The 21,414-nt window shown below is 41.5% G+C and overlaps 2 protein-coding genes across 51 annotated transcripts in view; both read left to right on the forward strand.

Moving 5' to 3' along the window:
* The first annotated feature begins 637 nt into the window (after positions 1–637).
* LOC118374449 (syndecan-2-like) lies at positions 638–15,351 on the forward strand. Its single transcript, XM_052510933.1, has 5 exons — positions 638–1,159; positions 11,245–11,347; positions 11,916–12,082; positions 12,252–12,411; positions 13,277–15,351. The coding sequence occupies exons 1-5, from the start codon at positions 1,100–1,102 to the stop codon at positions 13,438–13,440; spliced, it is 654 nt and encodes a 217-aa protein (XP_052366893.1). The 5' UTR covers positions 638–1,099; the 3' UTR covers positions 13,441–15,351.
* Positions 15,352–16,362: 1,011 nt separating this feature from the next.
* The window catches only part of LOC118374448 (carboxypeptidase Q-like), a 51,511-nt gene continuing 46,459 nt past the window's right edge, over positions 16,363–21,414 (forward strand). For all 50 annotated transcript variants that reach the window (XM_052510903.1, XM_052510929.1, XM_052510930.1 and 47 more), the window contains exons 1-4: positions 16,363–16,529; positions 16,995–17,433; positions 18,873–19,080; positions 19,364–19,571. In XM_052510903.1, the coding sequence (XP_052366863.1) occupies positions 16,995–17,433; positions 18,873–19,080; positions 19,364–19,571 (855 nt within the window). In that variant the 5' untranslated portion in view covers positions 16,363–16,529. The remainder of the gene's footprint in view (positions 16,530–16,994; positions 17,434–18,872; positions 19,081–19,363; positions 19,572–21,414) is intronic.

Genomic DNA, 21,414 nt, shown 5'->3' on the forward strand with positions numbered 1-21,414 from the left:
CAACATGAACATTTGTGATGCATCATAAAACATGCCTTTGAGCTGTTTTGTATTATTTAATAAAATCTCAATTGCAAGGACTTTGATAATAACATTGTCATTCAGGCACAAACTTGAGTGTATGTACTAATCAACTTTCCCCAACAGGGGGAAGCAAAACTGAACTAATCAGACCAAATATTAGATCAAATTTGCCACACTGTGAGCAAGGGATAATCAAAGTATTATTTACATTATAAGCTTTATTTTGTTCTATGATCCCGTCACATTATTACATTTGTATTCATATATTGATGTTTTATTTAAGTAAAGTCAATATCCAAGTCTATAGACAACAGCACATCTAAACCACTTGTCTAACTCATTCCATGAAGGGCCGAGTATCTGCGGGTTTTCGCTCCTCCAATGTACTTGATTGATTGATGAATTAATTAATGAATTATTTTACCAACCAGCTCGTTATTAGAATCAGTTGAGCTAGATTAGGGTTGGAGCGAAAACCTACAGGACGATAGCTCTCCAGGAACAGTGTTGGAGAGTCCTGGTTTAGACCTTTCAATGTATTGTGAGGTGTTATGCTACCCCGGAATCCTGCCTTGGTGTCAGAAGTGAGATGGGGCTATGATATCCGGATGGTTCATAACCTGTGTCGGCATACTCTACTAGCCTATCATAACTCATTCACTTGTGGCTATGTCAAAATGTCCATTTAAATTATCACTGCACACTCAAGTGAATGACGCTTCTTTATGTTCCAAGTATCTATCAACCAATTATAGAAGACTCTTTCCTAACTACCTTGTTTCCGCAATGAATCTTGCGTTCCAAGCTGGCGCATCCGTACAAGTAATAGCGCGTGCTTCCGCTTTTCCCTTTCAGTAGAAAAGTACTAGGAAAACGGGAAATAAACTATTTTATTCGGAGAGAAACATCGAGTGGGGAGGATCTAGTTTTGCTCGTTTTGGAATAATTCGATTGGGAGAGTATAATCTGGGAGAGAGAGTGGTGTCTACAACTGTGAAGATAATTACATATGTTTTGTATGAGCGCGAGCCAATAGATCTATTTTTCGCCACGGTTTGTTCTTTCCAAAGGAATAATGACGAACACTTGGATACTATTGACTCTCGCGGTGGCGACCTGTTTTATGAGTGAAACGGTGAGTAAAGTTGTCAGGACAAAGAAAGTCATAAAATGTGTTTTGTTATACCTCGCGCGGTAAGGAGCTGATGAAATGTTTTTTTTTTAACGGGCTTTGGTTTCGATGTACGCTATTTTGCATGCTTGTCTCACTCGAGGTCTTCATAACCTCAGCGAGTAATTTATATCTTGCTACTTTTACAAGTAAAGAAGTATATAACCATTCCCTTATTTGTGTCCTTCTTCCCCTTGTGCACTTCCCATATGACTGAAGTATTCTCACATTGTGGCCCAAATTATCAAGATACCTTTTTACAGTTGCCAGAAAGACACGTGTCTGATTTAATATTTGTGTAAAACCAAATAGTGTATTTACCGTTTGATTCCACAGTGGTCAAATATGATTTTCAAGAGGCGGTGTGGAACTACAGTCGTCTCTGTTCCTTGGTCAAAACAGATTCAATGTTTCCATTTAACCAGGCTGAGAACACAGGGCATCTCAGTGTTGCCTTTTAACGTGTCTAATAACCTCCTATTGAAAGACACGTTAAACAACTACTGAATTGTCCATCAGTGGAGTTAATGACACCTTTTATAGGTTTGTATACTTTTCCTCTCCGTCTGCCACTACAGTAGACATGGCTCTATCATTGGCACGGTGATGCCGTTCCCTAACTAACATGGCCATTGCTATTAAACAGCAGTTTTGCAATTGGCTGCAAGGAGCATATGTGTTAATTGGCCCAGCCTTCCAACCTGGATTATTTTAGAAACAAAAAATAAAGGCAAGGGCCCTCATCTCTGATTTAAAGTGAATGGGGGTGCAGGGTTCTATAGTTGTGATGGTATCAACCTATGGGCATTCTACTAAAGTGAAGGTGGGTGAATGAAGTTATTTTAGGCTGATGTGTGTTTAACTGTGGTGAAGGCTGCATGCCTCACGCTCCCCTCTAACATTAGGTCAGATTCCTCATTTGGAGCATTTGACTGTATTTGGTCCATTCAGGATTTCAGACACCACCATCGCTCATCCCCCTTCCATTTTTTCAGCAGAAAACATAAACACCAGCTCTGAGAGGCAGCCATTTTCTCTAATTCATCACATATTGGACAGGACTCTTCCCTCCATCACTATCCATCTTTTTGTTAATGCGGAAACAGAGAAACTATTGCTCTAGTTTTATCTCAATATTAAACAGATGTAACACGTCATCACTGATTTGTCACTGAAAGTACTTCATGTACTATACCACTGTCACATGACATCTGACTTGATTGGTATTAAAGTCAACAGTGAAGAAACATCTGCTGTTTAGATGGAACTGAAATGACTTGTCATATCATCACCAACATTGTGTAATTGAAAGTGCTTCATACAGATGTCCCACATCAAATACTAAGGCACGGTTGGGAATAACTTCAACAGTATAGAAACATCTAGAGTTGGATGTACTTAAGTCTGAGATCAAGGCTCTAGAAATATGTATGGCAATCCTGAATGAGAAAAGTAATGAAAAACTAGCCTGACAAATAGGATTTCTTGAGAGGATGGAAAATGGTCACATACTTCAGTACTGACTGCTACTCTCATTCCTCCCCTGCCTCAATTAGCTTAGCAAATGTAAAGTTCTCAGTGAAAACCTGGGGGTGGCTAGGCAGCAAGGCACTAGACGGCTGGGTTGTGAGATGGGAAACCCTTGTGATGTACACACCGTCTGTTCTGTATCTATGAAGCCCTGATCTTGTCAACTGGATAATGAAACTGTGTAGGTTGTTTGGCTCAGATCTGAAGGTCAACAATGAGATGTTCGTTTTGAACCTTTCTTGACAAATGTTGCTTATGCTTGAAGATTTAGTAAATGTTTGGACTTCTCTTTGTTTGTGTGGATTTGATTTGATTGTACATGGAATTGTGATCATTGCTACTCTGATCATACATCCTAGAGTGAAAGTTAACCTTAATGTAACATTTTTCTAGAATAGTGTGGACCGTGGTCAAATGCAAGATGTTCCATAATGGTGTATGCTGACAGCTTGCTGTGGTGTTATGCCAGCCAACTTTGTTTACCCGGTTGAAAAGCATCCTGAGAGAATACCCCTGTCTGCTCTTTGCTAATAGATGTGACTGGTACTAAATGTTCTTTGCCTTGCGTTACTTCCATATATGGTCATACCGGTTTCCTGAAAACAAAAACACCCACTCCAGATGTTTTTGTACTGTATGTAACTGGCAGACGTGCTCTCAATAGACATTAGTGTTGTTTTTAGAGACCACTGAAGCTGTATGTGAGTCAGAGGTAATGGTCTGGATGTGAAAGACGGTGTGATCTGGACTCTGAATCCACATGTGCTTTGTCCTCCTGACCCTCTTGGGTTAATTGATGCACAGAAGGACAGACTGGCAAGCTGTGATAACGATATCAATGCAAAACAGGAACTAATCAGTTTTATTTCCTTTGGAACTACAATCTCGCACAAGATCCTAAGTGGTGGTATTTTCTGCCTGACCTTAATTTGAGAATATTTTAAATACTTATTTTAAAATGTTTCCTGTCATCAGGAGGGAGGCCCTCCCCAGTGTTAGTCATGCATGCAGTACACATGGTAGAGTATGTACTGTCGAACCTATCAGTGCTGACTGGATAGGGCTGGTCTGGGAGTCATGCAGCTTCACATGTAAGTGGAGCTGCGCTCCATTGGTATTTCTACTCCTTTTCCCCAGCTCCCTTTCTGTCTCCTTCTCTCTCAACAGCTCTGGCTTGCCTTTTATCTGTCCAACAAAGCTTGTCTGGAATTTTAAACATTTTCTGGGTTGAGCTTGTTGCTGGGTCAAATACACAAGCATTTCAGTACACCTGCGATACACATTTTTAGCAGATGTTATTCATGTGATAAATCAGAACTGATTTGAATACTTGTGGGGTTGAGTTTGTTGCTGGATCAAACTTGTAGGGTTGTGGTTGGACAGCTTTGTTGTCTTATTTGAAAGGTCTGAGATTCTCCACTTAAGTCACTACCTCCCATCTGAAGAATCTGAGTCCTGTCACTTGGGTTAAATCAATGATTTATATTTAGTGATGATTTAAGGGAGGGAAGTTTCTCACAGCCTGTGTTGATCTGTCAACACTGGGCATTTTCTTTCTCTGCTGAGGATTTTCTGTGTTTTTGTAGAACACTGCTAAGCATGTCACAGATTTTCAAATAATTTCAACAGTACATTTGGGATCCTTTTCTAGATCCAGAGGGAGCCTGACTTGGCCCACAGCTATCAGAACTGAATAGAAAAGTCGAGATTGATATTTTAGTCATTTAGCAGACGCTTTTATCCAGAGTTACTTCACAGGAACAATTAGAGTTAAGGGCCTTGCTCAATGCTTCCCACACTTGTCAAGTTGACTGGATGTGGTGGACCATTCTTGATACATACGGGAAACTGTTCAGAGTGGAAAAACCCAGCAGTGTTGCAGTTCTTGACATGATCAAACCAGTATGCCTGGCAACTACTACCATACCCCGTTCAAAGGCACTTCAATATTTTGTCTAGCCCATTCAACCTCTGAATGACACATACACAATCCATTTCTCAAGGCTTAAAAATATATTTTTTAACCTGTATCCTCCCCTTCATCTACACTGATTGAAGTGGATTTAACATGTGGCATCAATAAGGGATCATAGATTTCACCTGGTCAGTCTGTGTCATGGAAAGAGCAGATGTTCTTACTGTTTTGTCCACTCAGTGTGTCTGCTGTTTTATAGTAATCTGTGACGTCTGCTCTCATTTGGTACTGATGCCAGTTTTTCATGGTCCAGTTGCTGATTGTTCTGACCCAGGTGTGGCGTATGGGCCAGCGGTCTGTCTCATGCTTCAGGACTAATTCTTCTGCCTCTTGGGTGACTGTAGTTGTAGATCTTCTTGGCATCATCAAGGCCTGAACAACCTTTGCATAAAGAAGCATGTCATTAGTGCTGAACAGGATCATGAAGAAGCATGTCATTAGTGTTGAACAGGATCATGAAGGCTATCAGATGTGTCCTGTAACAACTGTAGTTTATACTTGGGACATAGGCCCCATCCTGCTACTGGGATGCCAGAGCACTTTTATGTGAGGCATGTCATTACTTCTATTCACATTGGTATGATTTTCACATGGTAATATTACAAGTCATATAGATTTACAGAATTTTACCTGGATAAGGTCGCATCATGTTGCCCTTCAGCGGGAATATGGGCTCAGTGTTTGGGTCATCGGCAAGGACTCTGGCCTTTGTGTCGGCAGGGGCCTGTATCTCCCTCCCGACCAAATACACCCACATCGACCATGGTGAAGTGGTACTTTGCATTGCGGCCTGTCATCCGGACTTTTGTGAAACATCCCTTGTAGTTGTAGTACTCGTTACCAGAGTTTGCTGGAGCTCGGATCTGAATATGTTTCCCGTCGACTGCTCCTACACAACTGATAAGTCCAACGATCCCAAAACTCTCAGCCGATTTTGGCCCATTTTGCTACTGAGGGATAAGCAACTAAATCTGCCTTTGAGACATGCCAGGTAGCCTGCCAAGCTTCGCTGGCGATGGCAAAAACGGTTCTTTCCTAGCTTCTAACTAGCATCAATGCTTTTGCTGTGTGCCTGTAATTGCCAAAAACATCCAGAAGTACTGAACATGCCTTCACTTGTCAATGCTTTGCATAGGTCAGACTAGAGACATATATTCTCAATTGTCTCCTCTTGTAGTGATCAGTGGACCAACATGCCATTTTCTCCCTCGTGAGAAATAAAAACAATCGCTTCTAATTTGGAGGAATACATGTTTGCTTTTGTAGCTAGTTAAATCCTGAAAGTAAATTTGTATCTGGAGTGTTAAGATATATATTTTAAACAAATTATATTTTTAATCCTCAAAGTAGAGTTACAAGCATAACACCAGACATGTAGATAGCTAGTATTTGTAAACGGGCAAATACATGGGATCCAGACGTTAAATGTCGTCGCTAGCTAGAGTGAGTGTCTGGGCCCCTCATGACTCCAACTATGAACATGCACGTGATCTACGCACGTAAACTGTGTAGAGGCCTTAAAGCTGTGTGTGGTGGCATCACGTCAACGAATACCACAAACTGAGACAGATCCATAGCTTCTGTCTGACCAAGCCTGGGGTATAGTTTAAGAACTTGTGAAAAGCTATAATTATAATTGAGCCTGAATGTAGACACTAATTGCTTAGTAATCCTGTCTTTTGAAGTGATTTCATGTGCAGACTCATTTGCTGTCAGCTGTTTTACTCTGGCATTAACAGAAAGATATTGAGAAATTCATTGCATATCTGCTCTACATTAGCTATATTTTGCACAACTGAACTTTGCTTTTCCTTGGCTACTCCTGAAACTCCCACTCATGTCCCCTGTTCATGTCTTGGCTCTGGTAATCCCTGGAATATGACAGTCTCACACCGTGATTACCTGGATGCAAAACGGAGTTAGAAAATAATGGATTTTGTTATAAATGATTGTTAGATTTTCTGTTCCCAACTCTTTCATTACCTCCGAAAGCTTCCTAGAATTATAAGATATATTTTTAATATGTGCTGGACATAAAGTGGTCATTCCAGAGAGCTACTGCTGAAATTCTGCAATGCAGCTTTGATTGAATGTAGTCCTTAACATTAAGGTAAGAGTTGGAGTGTGGATCAGCCAGCCCTCACACAGGGTCCCACATCACAGTAAACTACTTCAACTCACACTACTGTAGTGTTCAGTTATGTCCAAGGACCAAAGTTAATGTTTTTATTTAATCTTCATTTATATAAGTAAGTATAACTTAACACATTTCCTGTTTACAATGATCACCTGTCCCAAGGCATAGACAGCAGTGAGAGAGGCTTGGAGTATAAGAAGCTCTGACGAGTAGTGGCAACGTCTCTCTCTCTCTCTGAAAGACCACGCTTGACAAAATCATATTTTGTGCACTCTGAAACTAGCACATGTAATCTCACCATAATTTGGTTGTCACTCTCTGATATAATTTCACAACATACACTACATCTAGTTCTGCCATTCAGGTACAGTCAATGAAACAAATATCCCCAGAATGTCTGACTCCAGTATTCTGCTCTCTGCCCCCCTCCAAGAAGACGTAGAATATCCCAGCCTCAGCCCTAGTACAACACCTGTGTTTATTGAATCATATGAAGAACACCAGACATGCCTCTGGTCTGAATGGGCTGTATTCATCCTGTTAGTCTCTGCAGCAGTTATGGTGGAGCGCTGGCACCGTCTAGTAGTTAGTTAATGCTCTTCCTGTGTACTCCTGAGGGGCTGCGAATGTCAGCAGCTGGTTGGACAGCTACTACATCGGCAAGGTCTCTATCCCAAATGGCACCTTGTTCCCTATTTAGTGCACTACTTTTGACTAGGGCCCATCATAAGTAGTCCACTAAACGGGGAATAGAGAGCCATTTGGGACGTAGCCTGGAGCTGCTGTGCCCTGTATGACGCTGCGCCCTCGGCAGATGTGGGTTAATATTGTAACCCACACCTGTAACATCTGCTGCTTCCCAGCACTGTGGAAGGAAGCTGGTTACCAGAGAGCTCCTGTACTGTTGGTCCACATGCTGGTTAATGTCTTGGTAGACCTGTTTGGTTGCGTTCATGGTGTTGCTGTCATTGGGTGATGCTGACGGACGGTATATATTTATGGGCAGTGTTGCCGGTAGCGTTGGATGTTATTTAATGTGTGAAGGTAAGCAGCTCAGAACGTCCTGTTTTCCTCTGGCTGTCCAACAGGGGTATGCTGAGAAACAACACAGCCAGGCCTTCAGGGCATGGAGGAGGACTTTCAAAGGAAATCCAATGTTTTTCATGTTGAGATTACATTCATATCAGGTAGTCATCCTAGATCTGCCAGGAATGCATTTTAAAAAGCCCCATAAGTCCAGTGTTAGCCATATCTTGGCAGGTTCTCTCTTCCCATCATTACAGCTGACAACTATACCTGTGGAGGCGGAGGGTGACATGATTAGCTGACATGTCCCCAGCATTTGTTGCTGTGCTAGCCGCTAACAACAATACCTTAATGATTCAACCATTTAGTAGGGTCTGGCTGACTGGGCTGTTTGGAAGGAGCTAGCTAGTGAGAAGAGGGAGTATTTCCTTTTCAGTTGTAGACTTGGCACAGCCTGAAAGCCCAGTCCTGAGCTCTTCAGCTCCCTGCACAATACCTCACTTGTGCTGCTACTTTGGCCCAGGAATGTGAGGCTCACCTTCATATGTCTGACAGCAGTTTGTTTTGGAATGAGAGATATTATTCACCACCACATCGTACTGCTGCAAACAACATGGTTCTCTCATCGCCTCTTCGCTCTACCTCTCTCTGAAGAGTTGAGGCAGCCCCATATGATGCTGTTGAAACCCCCATAAACCACTGCTTTAGATGGTCTGTTCTATTCATAAGATGTGAAAGTAATTGATCCTCACATCTTGAACAGTGTATTTTGTCAAGGCATGTATGCTACGTGTGGGCTAGGTGCAAGAATGTTGTTCAGAGTCTAATCATATAGCATACTTTTGTGTGTTCACATCGGCCTCTGGAAAACAGAGCCTGACACAATCTTAGCCTGTTAGATAAAGCCTAACCTAACACTACTATCTAATAAGGAAATGGAATACCGGCAGCATGAAAATAGGGCCTTTCAGTAGCCAGTTGTACTCTGTACTGGGGCCTGATCTGAGTCCTTGACTAATCCTGATCAACAAAGGACATTGGAGGAAATGATTAGGGCTGTATTGATGTTGTACTTCATGATTCAGTGGCTGGGCATTCACACTGACTAGACTACTACTGTATGGTCACCGCCTGACCCTGAGAGTCTCCATCGTTCTCAGTGTTCTCTATTGGATGTTTGGGGTCAACTTGACATCTGTCATAACACTTGACTGCTTCAGAGGCTAAATCAGCTGAGTAGACCTGGGTCAAATACTTTTAAATACTGGGAAGTGTTTTCAGGGCTGGCAAACGGAAGTAGTGTACAGTAGGTATCAGTCATTCATGACTCCAGTCCTACTCTTCATAGTGTACATGTGGTCTTCTAGGCTAAGATTGTGTCAGGCTCGGTTTTCTAGAGGCCGACGTGAACACACAAAAGTATGCTGTATGATTAGACTCTGAACAATTTTTGTACCTAGCCCACACATGCCTTGCGTGTTGACACATCACAATAGAACGTACAGTGTCAGAGGGGTCCGTTATCTTTTCTCATACTATTGGTCCATTAACATGTCAATCAACGCTTGAATAGAAACGTAGCTTACACTCTGGATTTTGATGCCAATGCAGTCGCTACAGTCCCATTCGTTTTCATTGCAGCCTCGTTTGAATACCACGGTTATGTATAATGTGTACTAACCGTTAAGTAGCACTGTGGTCTTCTAGCATTAGTTGACATGGGAGCACTTTTATACATTGTTTTCCTGGATTACTTTGATCATCACTTCCTCATGTTTTGCCTGCTGCGTTCTCTATAGTATGTTGCATAGCAAACAAAAGATGATTCACTGTGTGACAGTTTGAAAGACAACTGGAGCACAACACAGTGGCATACCAAAGATGTGTTTTTTTTTTACAGATGACAGTTATTTTAAAAAGAAAATGTCATCCCAGAGGCCAAAAGGGAAGGTCTTTATCTAGCTGGGTATTCCCTCTTTTCAGCCAGAGCCATTGTTGTGCTCTTTGAAGCATCTCTCCTTCAGTGAGTCTGAAATGACTTGTCCTCTTATTGTGTACTAGGCTCTGCTTCCTTTGAAGCAAGAGTCCTTCCTTTTTCTTACATCATCCTTGTATGTCACTTTTTCTCCCTCTCCTTCACGAACAAAGACCTGAAAATTGAACCAGGCACCTTAGTGTCAACATTCATCAGAGGAGCAAAAAGGCAGACCTCGGTGTGTGTGTGTGTGTGCGCACAGAGGGTGCATCCTTAGTACCTTTGTCAGACGTATTGCTTTTGTGGGGATTTTGGGAAGCACAATTGTGTGGAAACATCACACGTCTTGGTGAGCATCAGTGGCTGTGAATGGTGATTTCCATGAGCCCTGACAGGCTAGTTGAAGAGGTGCCACCAGGCTACTGTGGTGGGCCAGAGATTTAAAGGAATGCAGGGAGTTGAGGGATGACCTAGAAGGATCCAGGGTTCAGAGTCAGACTACATGGTTCCATCTGCTCTGATAGCAGCCTCCTGCCCTAAAAATAGTTTGTCTGTTTATTCATTCTTCTGTTCACAATAACACTTTGCCTTGGGATTGGATGAGCCAGTCAGACAATGACACCTTCCTGTTTTAACCTGCTCTCCACATGCAGAGGAATTACAGGAAGACTGATACATTGTCTTTGGTTTCTGCTTCAGAAAATGGGAAGATTTGATCCAGGCATTCATAGCTTCTAAGTGGTATTTCAGGTAATGGGGAGGCTCATGAGACTTCTGCTTCTGTTCATTTATTTGTTTCTCAGGGAACTGAGATTTAAAAAATAAAAATTCTCCCAAAATATTTGTCTTAATTTTCTTAGCATGGTTCTTTCAATTTTGTTTTGCTCTTGTGCTTCTAATGCCTGTATAAAATAAACAGCATGGATATCCTCCACAGTGAAGTGTTTCTATAATCTTAAGGGCATGAAATCTACACTGGGAGTAGTTTGTCATGTGATCAGTTATTGAGTATTATTATGGGTCCTGGATGCTGATCAAGGGAAGGGGGATACCTAGTCAGATGTACAACTGAAATGTGTCTTCTGCATTTAACCCAACCCCTCTGAATCAGAGGTAAGCTGTGGTATATCAGACAATATACCATGGGTATGATGCAAATGCTCTTGTTCTATTTATGTGGAAGTATTTTATAATAGCAATAAGGCATCTTGAGGGTTTGGTATATGGCCAACATGCTAAGGGCTGTATCCAGGCTGTACTCTGCATTGCAACGTTCATAGCCGTTGTATGTTGGACATATACCACACCCCTCAGGCCTTATTGCCTAAATAGCATGTGGGTACCTGTAGAATTCAATTTATATGGTGGAGACACTTTTTCGTTCATCTCTTGTTCTCCATTCACAGATATTGATCTCGGCCCAGTCGGATTACCTGTACCTGGATGACCAATCAGGAGACTCCGTAGACGAAGACGGTTACAACTCTGGCTCCGGGTCCGGTGATATGAGTAAGCAATGGTTACCTTCTAAAATATTTCACCCTTGTATCCTAATGTCATTTACATAGCAACCTGAATGCCATGTTAAGAGTTATAGCTGTATGTAAATCTATAATTGTACTGGCTCTACGAAGGTCCTAGACGGTGCACAGAAACTTTTTGACTTTGGTTAACCTGCTAGGGCACACTGGTACTGCAGGATCACAATGGACCTACGGAGGCGGTGAATGCACAGATGTTTCACATGCAGTCAACCAAGACTATGTTAATTACCCAGCATATGTCATGTAGAGAGACCTTCAATAATGAATGAGTCATTATTTCATATACCCTAACCTGAAGTGATAGTGAACCATACTGTACAAGAAGACCCAAACAGATCTGGCTTGCAGTCTATTTCTGAGTCCGTATGGCAGGGGTTGTGTGACGTTATTGGTCAACTCATTGTGAAAAGTGCCTCCATCATTAGTAGTGAATCCATTAGCATTGTTGTGATTTGTTGTTTATCATGTTAGCCCTGCCTGCATACCACATTTCTCTTTGGGGTCAATACATTTTAGATGATTTTCCTCCTCAGTTATCGGTGAGGTCACTGAGCCCGTCAAAGTGAAAAGGGTGTTCGCCGCTCCTGAAGCAGAGCCAACCCAGGACTCTCTACCAGCCCTTTCAACCACAATGGAGATGTTGACATTCACTGACCTGGGCACAGAAATAGCTGAGACAGAAACGGAGACCGAAACAGAGGTATGCCTCTCTTTTTAACTGACTTTAGTGTGGGCTTTTGAGCCAGTAGTGTGGTTGTTTCATTTCGCCTCACACTGCTGGCATGGCAAGGACTTAATAGTATCCCTGTGGTTTTATAGTTGCTGTGAAAATCTAAATGTATCTTTCTCCCTCTGTCTGTGTGTGTCAGACCCAGGTCCCTGAGCAGTCTCTGGATGTGACAGAGGAGACTGTTATCAGTAGTGAAGCTCCTCCCAGCACCACTGATGCTTCCGGGTTGCTGTACGAGGCAGACGTACCCTACGATGTACACTCCGAAAACCTATTCCAGAGGACGGAGGTGCTAGCGGGTATGTTCTGGTTTTTGTTTATTTATTCAGGAGATCGTATTGCCATTAACGTCTCTCTTTTTCCAATGAGACCTGAGCATAATGAAAGCAATAAAATATCATGAGACAACATATGTTAAACATCACACAAAAAAGAGATACACAATACTATAATGATTCATCAAAACAGTCATCTGAAATCTATCAGTTCCATTTTCAATACAGCCCACTATCAGAGATTGGATCTGAAACATGGCCTCTCTTAAATTGGGTAACTCTAGACTTTGCTTTCAGAATCAATAAAAACAGACTCTTTGTCTTGTCGTTTGATAGCAGAGGGAAGGAGACTGAGTCAAGCAACCAACAACACTTGGGGATTGTTTTACAATGAAAGCATGTTATGAATGAAGCGTATAATTGACTCCTCCTGAGTCGGCTCCGTCTCGTATTTGATTAGTCCATTGATCTTAACTTTGATGCACTAGACTGCAGCTATCAGGGTGCTTTTCCCCATTCATTTCTCAATGTGAGTTGTTGCCAAACATTTGATACAAAACAATCATAGTTCCCTCTTAATTGTTCATCCACGTTAAGAGAAGGTAATGGGGTTACATTTACTTTGCATTTTAGTCATTTAGCAGACTATCTTATCCAGCGACAATTAGTGCATTCGTCTTAATATAGCTAGGTGAGACAACGCATTGTATAATTAATGGGGTTGGGGTAATTACCTTGCCCCACACACAATCTGGTAGAGGTCTGGCATATCTGATTGGACTGTTATTAACACTATCTTCTAGCAAGGTTCCACTGTTGTGTTGTCAACACCAATCACTGGTATTGAATTATTGATCAATAAGCATCTTCTGACATTGTCTCCCCCCAGCGGTGATAGCTGGCGGGGTTATAGGTTTGCTGTTCGCCATCTTCCTCATCCTCCTCCTGGTCTACAGGATGAGGAAGAAGGACGAGGGGAGCTACGTCCTCGGAGAACGCAAGGCCCCTAGCTCAGCCTATCAGAAAGCCCCCACCAAGGAGTTCTATGCCTGAAACACAACCACCGCCACTATGAGGAGAATCCTCTGGAGCAACATAAAGACGAATTCTGTGTCCCAAATGGCACCCTATGCCCTCTATAGTGTACTTACTACCTTTAACCAGTATCTGTGCACCATATAGGGTGTCATTTGGGATGCATACAAAACATCTCATACAGCAGGGTCCTCCTTGCATGCTGTTGGTTGAAATGGTATTGAATGAGGAAGTGTTTCAAGGCGCTTTTTCATATAGCAAATATATACTTTTCCTTAATGAGGCCAAACAGGGCTATTGTAAATGTTTCATATTTTGGATCATTAGAACGCTTGGAGAATTTCCTTGTCATGTGAGAACGTGAAACATATTCAGAGATGGTCATGGACTACTTTCTAACTGTAGAGGTACATATTTGTAAGGAAGGAAAAACTACTTTTTTTTTTTTTTAATAAAAAAAGGTCACTGAAATAAAAATGACAGAATATAATTGTCCTATAGCTATTCTATTTTTGATTTTTTGCATAGCATGTCCAAAGTAGTTTTTTTTCATTAACTTATGTTTTTCATGTTGAGGTGATGTTTCTAGTCTCAAAGCAATCTGGTCTCCAATTTAACTTGGATAAAAACATGTTTTTTTGTTATTATGGTATTTTTCTTGTCATTGTGTGAAATGAATTACAGGATTCCATAACTACCCAGTGTCATCTCACCAAAGCAAAGGACATTCCCTTCTAGTAAAACATTACTGATATAAAGCAGTGTTTACCAACTCCAGTCTCCAACAGTACACATTTTTGTTGTAGTCCCTGACAAACTTGCCTGATTCAATTTGAGGGCCTGATTTAGTTGACAAGTTGAATCTGGGGCTACAACGACTTGTACTGTTCGAGGTACTTGAGGCCTGGAGTTAAGAAACACTGATTTAAATGGTACTCTTAATGGCAGGGGTGTAAAACTCATTCCACGGCGGGCCTAGTGTCTGTGGGTTTTTGTTTTTTCTTCTTGACAACCTGGTGAGGTGTTTACTAATTAGGGACATTAATCAATCAAGTACAAGGAAGGAGTGAACCCGCAGACACTCAGCCCTCCGTGGAATGAGTTTGACACGTGCTTTGAGGAGTGCATTATATCACAGGAGGTTGGATGCACCTTAATTAAGGAGACTGGCTCATGGTAATGTATCAAACACATGATTTCCAGGTGGTTGATGCCATTCCATTTACTCCGTTCTGGCCATTCTTATGAGCCGTTCTCCCTCAGCAGCCTCCACTGCTATATGTACTCTGTGTTTATGTTGCCCAAAATATAGAGGAACCTTTTCAGTAGGTTTCACTATTAGGTCCATTAATTTTCTCCTCTGATCACAATGGTATTTTAAGACTTGGGTGTTTTTATAAACAAACCTGCAAAACCTTTCTGACCAATTTATGATATAAAAGCTGATTTTTCATTTATCTGCAAGCTTTTAAATGATGACTTGCTAGATATGGGGAACTAATGCTAATGAACAGTCCTATGTGCTCAACTCTTTTCAGTTGACGTTGTAATGACTTTAGTACAGTGATTTACTCTAAGCCACAGATGGGACACCGGACGTCTCTGTAATATCCGTTTCAACTTTGACTGAAAATCTGTCATTCGAAAGTCCAGGGCGCTTTCCCAAATGGCACCCTAGAGCCATATGAACACTGGTCAAAAGCAGTGCACTAAATAGGGACTAGGGTGCTATTTGTGATGTAGTCCCAGTGAACAGGACATGGTGTACCTTTTATTGCTTATCTGTTCCCCCTCTAGCATCTGTAAAGAATTATGAATGTCTACTATAGAACAGACGGTTCCTCTTCCCTAAAAAATAACTTCTATGATCACTGGGCGGATGTTTTTCTCATGGTACGTAATTATTGAATAAAGGTACTTGCAGTAAGACTCCTTGGACTTGGAACAGTGTTTTTGCCATTTATCACATGTAACACAATGTCCCCATGTACTTAGTTCCCTTTAGTCCTGACTATTCTAAAGGTAGACTCAGCGAAATGATGTAGATGCATAAAGTAAAACTGCATAGTGGGTCAATTTCCACAACTAAGAGCATTAGAGCACGAGGCTAAACTTCTCTGCTGTTTTGGTCCAGTGGCTGCCATATTGTAAGAGCGGGCTGTGACGGGAACCCGGGTGCAAATACTGTATGTGTGACAGAGTGAAATCTTGCTCATTGAAATATCTGCAGTGCTGCTTGTGCAACACAATTTCGCTGACTACCTTTAAGTCCGTGGTGCATCTGTATAATGTCTGTACTATAATTTATATATTTATATTACATATTTGAAATATGTTAGTTCAAGTATATTCACAAATGTTTTAAGCCTTTGAAGTGCCTACCATTCTGAAAGTCTCTATTTTTTTTTTTTTTACTGTTTGGGACAAAAGATGTCTTCTCAGTGGCATGAAGTAGTAGTCACGAATATAAGCACAGGATACTGATGGCAACTTAGTGTTACAAAAGGAGTGTTGTATGTTATGATGGGAGACACTACTGAATAAACAATGTGGCTTAATATTAAATAGTCATCAAATGTGGTTTCTCTTTTGAGTTGGTTGTATTTCTGATAAGGCTCCAACATATCTGTTCTTTTGAATTTTTACACTGTTACAAAGTAAATGTAAGAATATAACTTGCAGCACAAATACCATATGTGGTATCTCAGATTTCATGTGCAAGCTGAAATAAAATGTAAACAAAATAAATAGCTTTTGTTAGCTTGCGATCTCTGATCAAAACACTAAACACAGGCTGCTGTGAGCTAAATGTTTGCTCATGCCAAGTCATGCAGAAAGAAAAGCAAAATGTCCGTAGTAAACATCAAGGGTAGTAATTAGAGCAGACATTTTATCACAATTTGGTAAAGAAACAAAAACAAAAGCAAAATGGAATTGTCAACGAACGTGAAAACGCATGGCTGTCCCTACTGATTTGCCGTAGTCATATCACGGAAGTTATTTTGAAATTGATAAGAAATAGCGAGTTGGCTAGAAGGAATAACATTGATTGTGAATTATTCCATCTGTCTCTAGACGGTCAGCAATTTACCAACTAACTGTAGAAGGTTTGTTGTTTTTTTATTGTGTCCTAATTTAAAAGTCCTTTCATGTTTCGCTAGTTAGGAATCACAACGACTGACAACGTTAGCTATACGGATCTTTGTGGCTTGATTCCTTGTTTTGCTATGCATTTCACTGCGTCAATTAGCCTACTAAACTCTATGACTGGTATGGACCGACGTCACATTTGTTTAAAAAAAAATAAAAGTGATTTGAGGACCCAAAGAATAGCCTGCAATTACACGGAACAATGTCTCTGAAATCTGTAGTTATTAAAAAATGAGTTACGTCGGAGCTCCAGTCCGCCCATAATAGTTGCCGCTGTACCTCAATACGTTTCTGTTCCCAGTAATGAAGTAAACACTGGCACGTGTAGCGTGCTGTCATATTTTTAAGCATTAGCGTAAATAGACTGTTGTCACGAGGAAAGTATTTGTAAATAACCTTCATATGTTCTTGTCTGCCTCCAGATGCAGGGCCGGCAGATAAAACAATGTGGCTTTTCCTCACTGACTCTTTTGGCCACATTTGTCCATTGTAACTGTTTGCCACACAGTACTGGTGGAAAGCCATTTCCAGAGACCGCTAAAGAAATTGCCAGCTATGCAAAGGTAGCCAAGAGCATCATAGACTTGGCTGTGTATGGCAAAGCCCAGAACCGCTCCTATGAGAGACTGGCAGACTTCACAGATACAATAGGGAACCGTGTCAGTGGCTCTAAGAACCTGGACCTGGCTATCAAGTACATGTTTAGTGCCCTGAGGAAGGATGGGCTGGAGAACGTACATCTAGAACCAGTGAAGATCCCACACTGGGTCAGGGGAGAGGAGAGCGCCGTGATGCTACAGCCCCGGAACCACACCATGGCCATCCTTGGACTGGGCAGCAGTGTGGCTACACCCCAAGGAGGTAGGTCTATGGGCAATTCCACGGAAATGAAATTACGCTCAATATTTTTCACTTCAAAATGTATACCAAACAAAAACCATTGATTTCAACATTTAACAAACCATAAAACTCTATACACAAGGATTACAATTTCCACTGAACATTTTACAAAAATACATTTATAGGAAGAACTGCAGGTGCAAAGTTTGGAAACAGAATAAAACTGATGGAGATTTTTACTGTAATTCAGTTACCAAACTTTGCATCTGTTTTCCAGTAAGTGTTATTTAAAAAAATATTTTTACTGTGTGAATTATTCATTGTAGTCAATGTGCATAGAGTTGTATGGTTTCTTAAATGTTTAAATCAATGGTTTTGGAGTCTCAGCGTAATTCTGTTATCGTGGAACTGCCCCTGTGTTCTATAGCGATGAGTTCTATCACTCAAGCCTAGACAATGCTGATGGTGTTGCCACTATTTGCGAGGCCTCAACTCAAGCCTAGACAATGCTGATGGTGTTGCCACTATTTGCTAGGCCTCAACTCAAGCCTAGACAATGCTGATGGTGTTGCCACTATTTGCTAGGCCCCAACTCAAGCCTAGACAATGCTGATGGTGTTGCCACTATTTGCTAGGCCCCAACTCAAGCCTAGACAATGCTGATGGTGTTACCACTATTTGCTAGGCCCCAACTCAAGCCTAGACAATGCTGATGGTGTTGCCACTATTTGCTAGGCCCCAACTCAAGCCTAGACAATGCTGATGGTGTTGCCACTATTTGCTAGGCCCCAACTCAAGCCTAGACAATGCTGATGGTGTTGCCACTATTTGCTAGGCCCCAACTCAAGCCTAGACAATGCTGATGGTGTTGCCACTATTTGCTAGGCCCCAACTCAAGACTAGACAATGCTGATGGTGTTGCCACTATTTGCTAGGCCCCAACTCAAGCCTAGACAATGCTGATGGTGTTGCCACTATTTGCTAGGCCCCAACTCAAGCCTAGACAATGCTGATGGTGTTGCCACTATTTGCTAGGCCCCAACTCAAGCCTAGACAATGCTGATGGTGTTGCCACTATTTGCTAGGCCCCAACTCAAGCCTAGACAATGCTGATGGTGTTGCCACTATTTGCTAGGCCCCAACTCAAGCCAAGGTGTAGATATTTAGATGAATCTTCGACTGGTGCACTGATGTATTTTTATATAACCATTATTTAACCAGGCAAGTCAGCTAAGAACAAATTCTTATTTACAATGACGGCCTCCGCCTGGCCAAACCCGAATGACGCTGGCCCAATTGTGCGCTGCCCTATGGGACTCCCAATCATGGCCGGTTGTGATACAGCCTGGATTCGAACCAGGGTGTCTGTAGTGACGTCTCAAGCACTGAAATGCAGTACCGTAGACCGTTGCTCCAAGCATGTCACTTTTTCTGTGGCTTTCGGTCTCCTCTCGGTTCAGGCATTGAAGCAGAGGTGCTGGTGGTGGAGTCTTTTGAGGAGCTGAAGAAAAGGCAGAAGGAAGCCATTGGGAAGATCGTGGTGTATAACCAGCCCTTTGTCAGCTATGGGGAGACTGTGCAGTACAGGGAGTTTGGGGCATCCAAGGCAGCTGAAGTAGGAGCTGTGGCTACTCTCATCCGGTCCATCACACCCTTCTCCATCAACAGGTACTGGATGGGTCACAATGATCCAATGTATCCCTTCCCTTATAATGACAATTAGTTGAAAGCTTGACTAAGGCTGGGACTGCATGTAGCCATCTCTCTTCCTGTCCCACATTTCTAGCTATTTGTGTATTCCATATACTTGTATTCCTCTAGTACACCTTTTATATTGTTTTAAATGGACTTTTTGAAAGTGTGTTATCATAAGTCATTTATGGGAATCCAAAAGTAGTACAGTGCCCTATTTCTGCTGATAATTTCTAACATGGGTCTCTCTGTGTTGCAGTCCTCACACAGGCTGGCAGGACTATCAGGAGGGAGTGCAGAAGATCCCTACCGCCTGTATCACAGTGGAAGACGCCATGATGATGGCCAGGATGGCTAAGCGAGGCCAGAGGATTGTGGTCCGACTCACCATGAACGCCCAGACCTTCCCTGATGCTGACTCCTTCAACACTGTGGCTGAGATCATCGGCAGCGAGCACCCAGAACAGGTAAGCTACGAGAAATGTCCCATTGGGTCTAAACCATTTGTATAAATTGCTACACCCTTCCTAGGCTACCTGGGGCAGCAGGTTGCCTAGTGGTTAGAGTGTTGGACTAGTAACCGAAAGGTAGGTAAAAAAATCTGTCGTTCTGCCCCTGAACAAGGCAGTTGACCCACTGTTCCTAGGCCGTCCCGTAACTGATTTGAATAGTCAAATAAAATAAATAAAAATTACACAAATGTTTATTTGAAACGTTAAAGGGGATCCCATATAGATTATTTGTTGAATAGGGATACTATTCCTTTCTCCTCCCCAAAAATAACTGATAATAATATGCACTTCCTACTAGCACTGAGTTTGCTGATGACTACTTTGTAGAGGGAATGTGATGTGTTGTCTCACCAAGCTTTCCATAATGTGTTCAATTGCCTGAATTGATGCAATAAGGATAAATATAATGATATAAGTTGATAACATTAATGTGCACCACAGTTTTATTCTTTTTTTCTTTTTGACTTCTACTACTAGTTTGATGGTTGTACCCATCAATTGTCCCATTACTACTAGTTTGATGGTTGTACCCATCAATTGTCCCAATACTACTAGTTTGATGGTTGTACCCATCAATTGTCCCAATAATACTAGTTTGATGGTTGTACCCATCAATTGTCCCAATACTACTAGTTTGATGGTTGTACCCATCAATTGTCCCATTACTACTAGTTTGATGGTTGTACCCATCAATTGTCCCAATACTACTAGTTTGATGGTTGTACCCATCAATTGTCCCATTACTACTAGTTTGATGGTTGTACCCATCAATTGTCCCATTACTACTAGTTTGATGGTTGTATCCATCAATTGTCCCAATACTACTAGTTTGATGGTTGTACCCATCAATTGTCCCAATACTACTAGTTTGATGGTTGTACCCATCAATTGTCCCATTACTACTAGTTTGATGGTTGTACCCATCAATTGTCCCATTACTACTAGTTTGATGGTTGTACCCATCAATTGTCCCATTACTACTAGTTTGATGGTTGTACCCATCAATTGTCCCAATACTACTAGTTTGATGGTTGTACCCATCAATTGTCCCATTACTACTAGTTTGATGGTTGTACCCATCAATTGTCCCATTACTACTAGTTTGATGGTTGTATCCATCAATTGTCCCAATACTACTAGTTTGATGGTTGTACCCATCAATTGTCCCATTACTACTAGTTTGATGGTTGTACCCATCAATTGTCCCAATAATACTAGTTTGATGGTTGTATCATCAATTGTCCCAATACTACTAGTTTGATGGTTGTACCCATCAATTGTCCCAATACTACTAGTTTGATGGTTGTACCCATCAATTGTCCCAATACTACTAGTTTGATGGTTGTACCCATCAATTGTCCCAATACTACTAGTTTGATGGTTGTACCCATCAATTGTCCCAATACTACTAGTTTGATGGTTGTACCCATCAATTGTCCCAATACTACTAGTTTGATGGTTGTACCCATCAATTGTCCCAATACTACTAGTTTGATGGTTGTACCCATCAATTGTCCCATTACTACTAGTTTGATGGTTGTATCCATCAATTGTCCCATTACTACTAGTTTGATGGTTGTATCCATCAATTGTCCCAATACTACTAGTTTGATGGGTGTATCCATCAATTGTCCCATTACTACTAGTTTGATGGTTGTACCCATCAATTGTCCCAATACTACTAGTTTGATGGTTGTACCCATCAATTGTCCCAATACTACTAGTTTGATGGTTGTACCCATCAATTGTCCCAATACTACTAGTTTGATGGTTGTACCCATCAATTGTCCCAATACTA

Source organism: Oncorhynchus keta, unplaced genomic scaffold (assembly GCF_023373465.1).
Source record: "Oncorhynchus keta strain PuntledgeMale-10-30-2019 unplaced genomic scaffold, Oket_V2 Un_contig_6223_pilon_pilon, whole genome shotgun sequence".
NCBI lineage: Eukaryota > Metazoa > Chordata > Actinopteri > Salmoniformes > Salmonidae > Oncorhynchus > Oncorhynchus keta.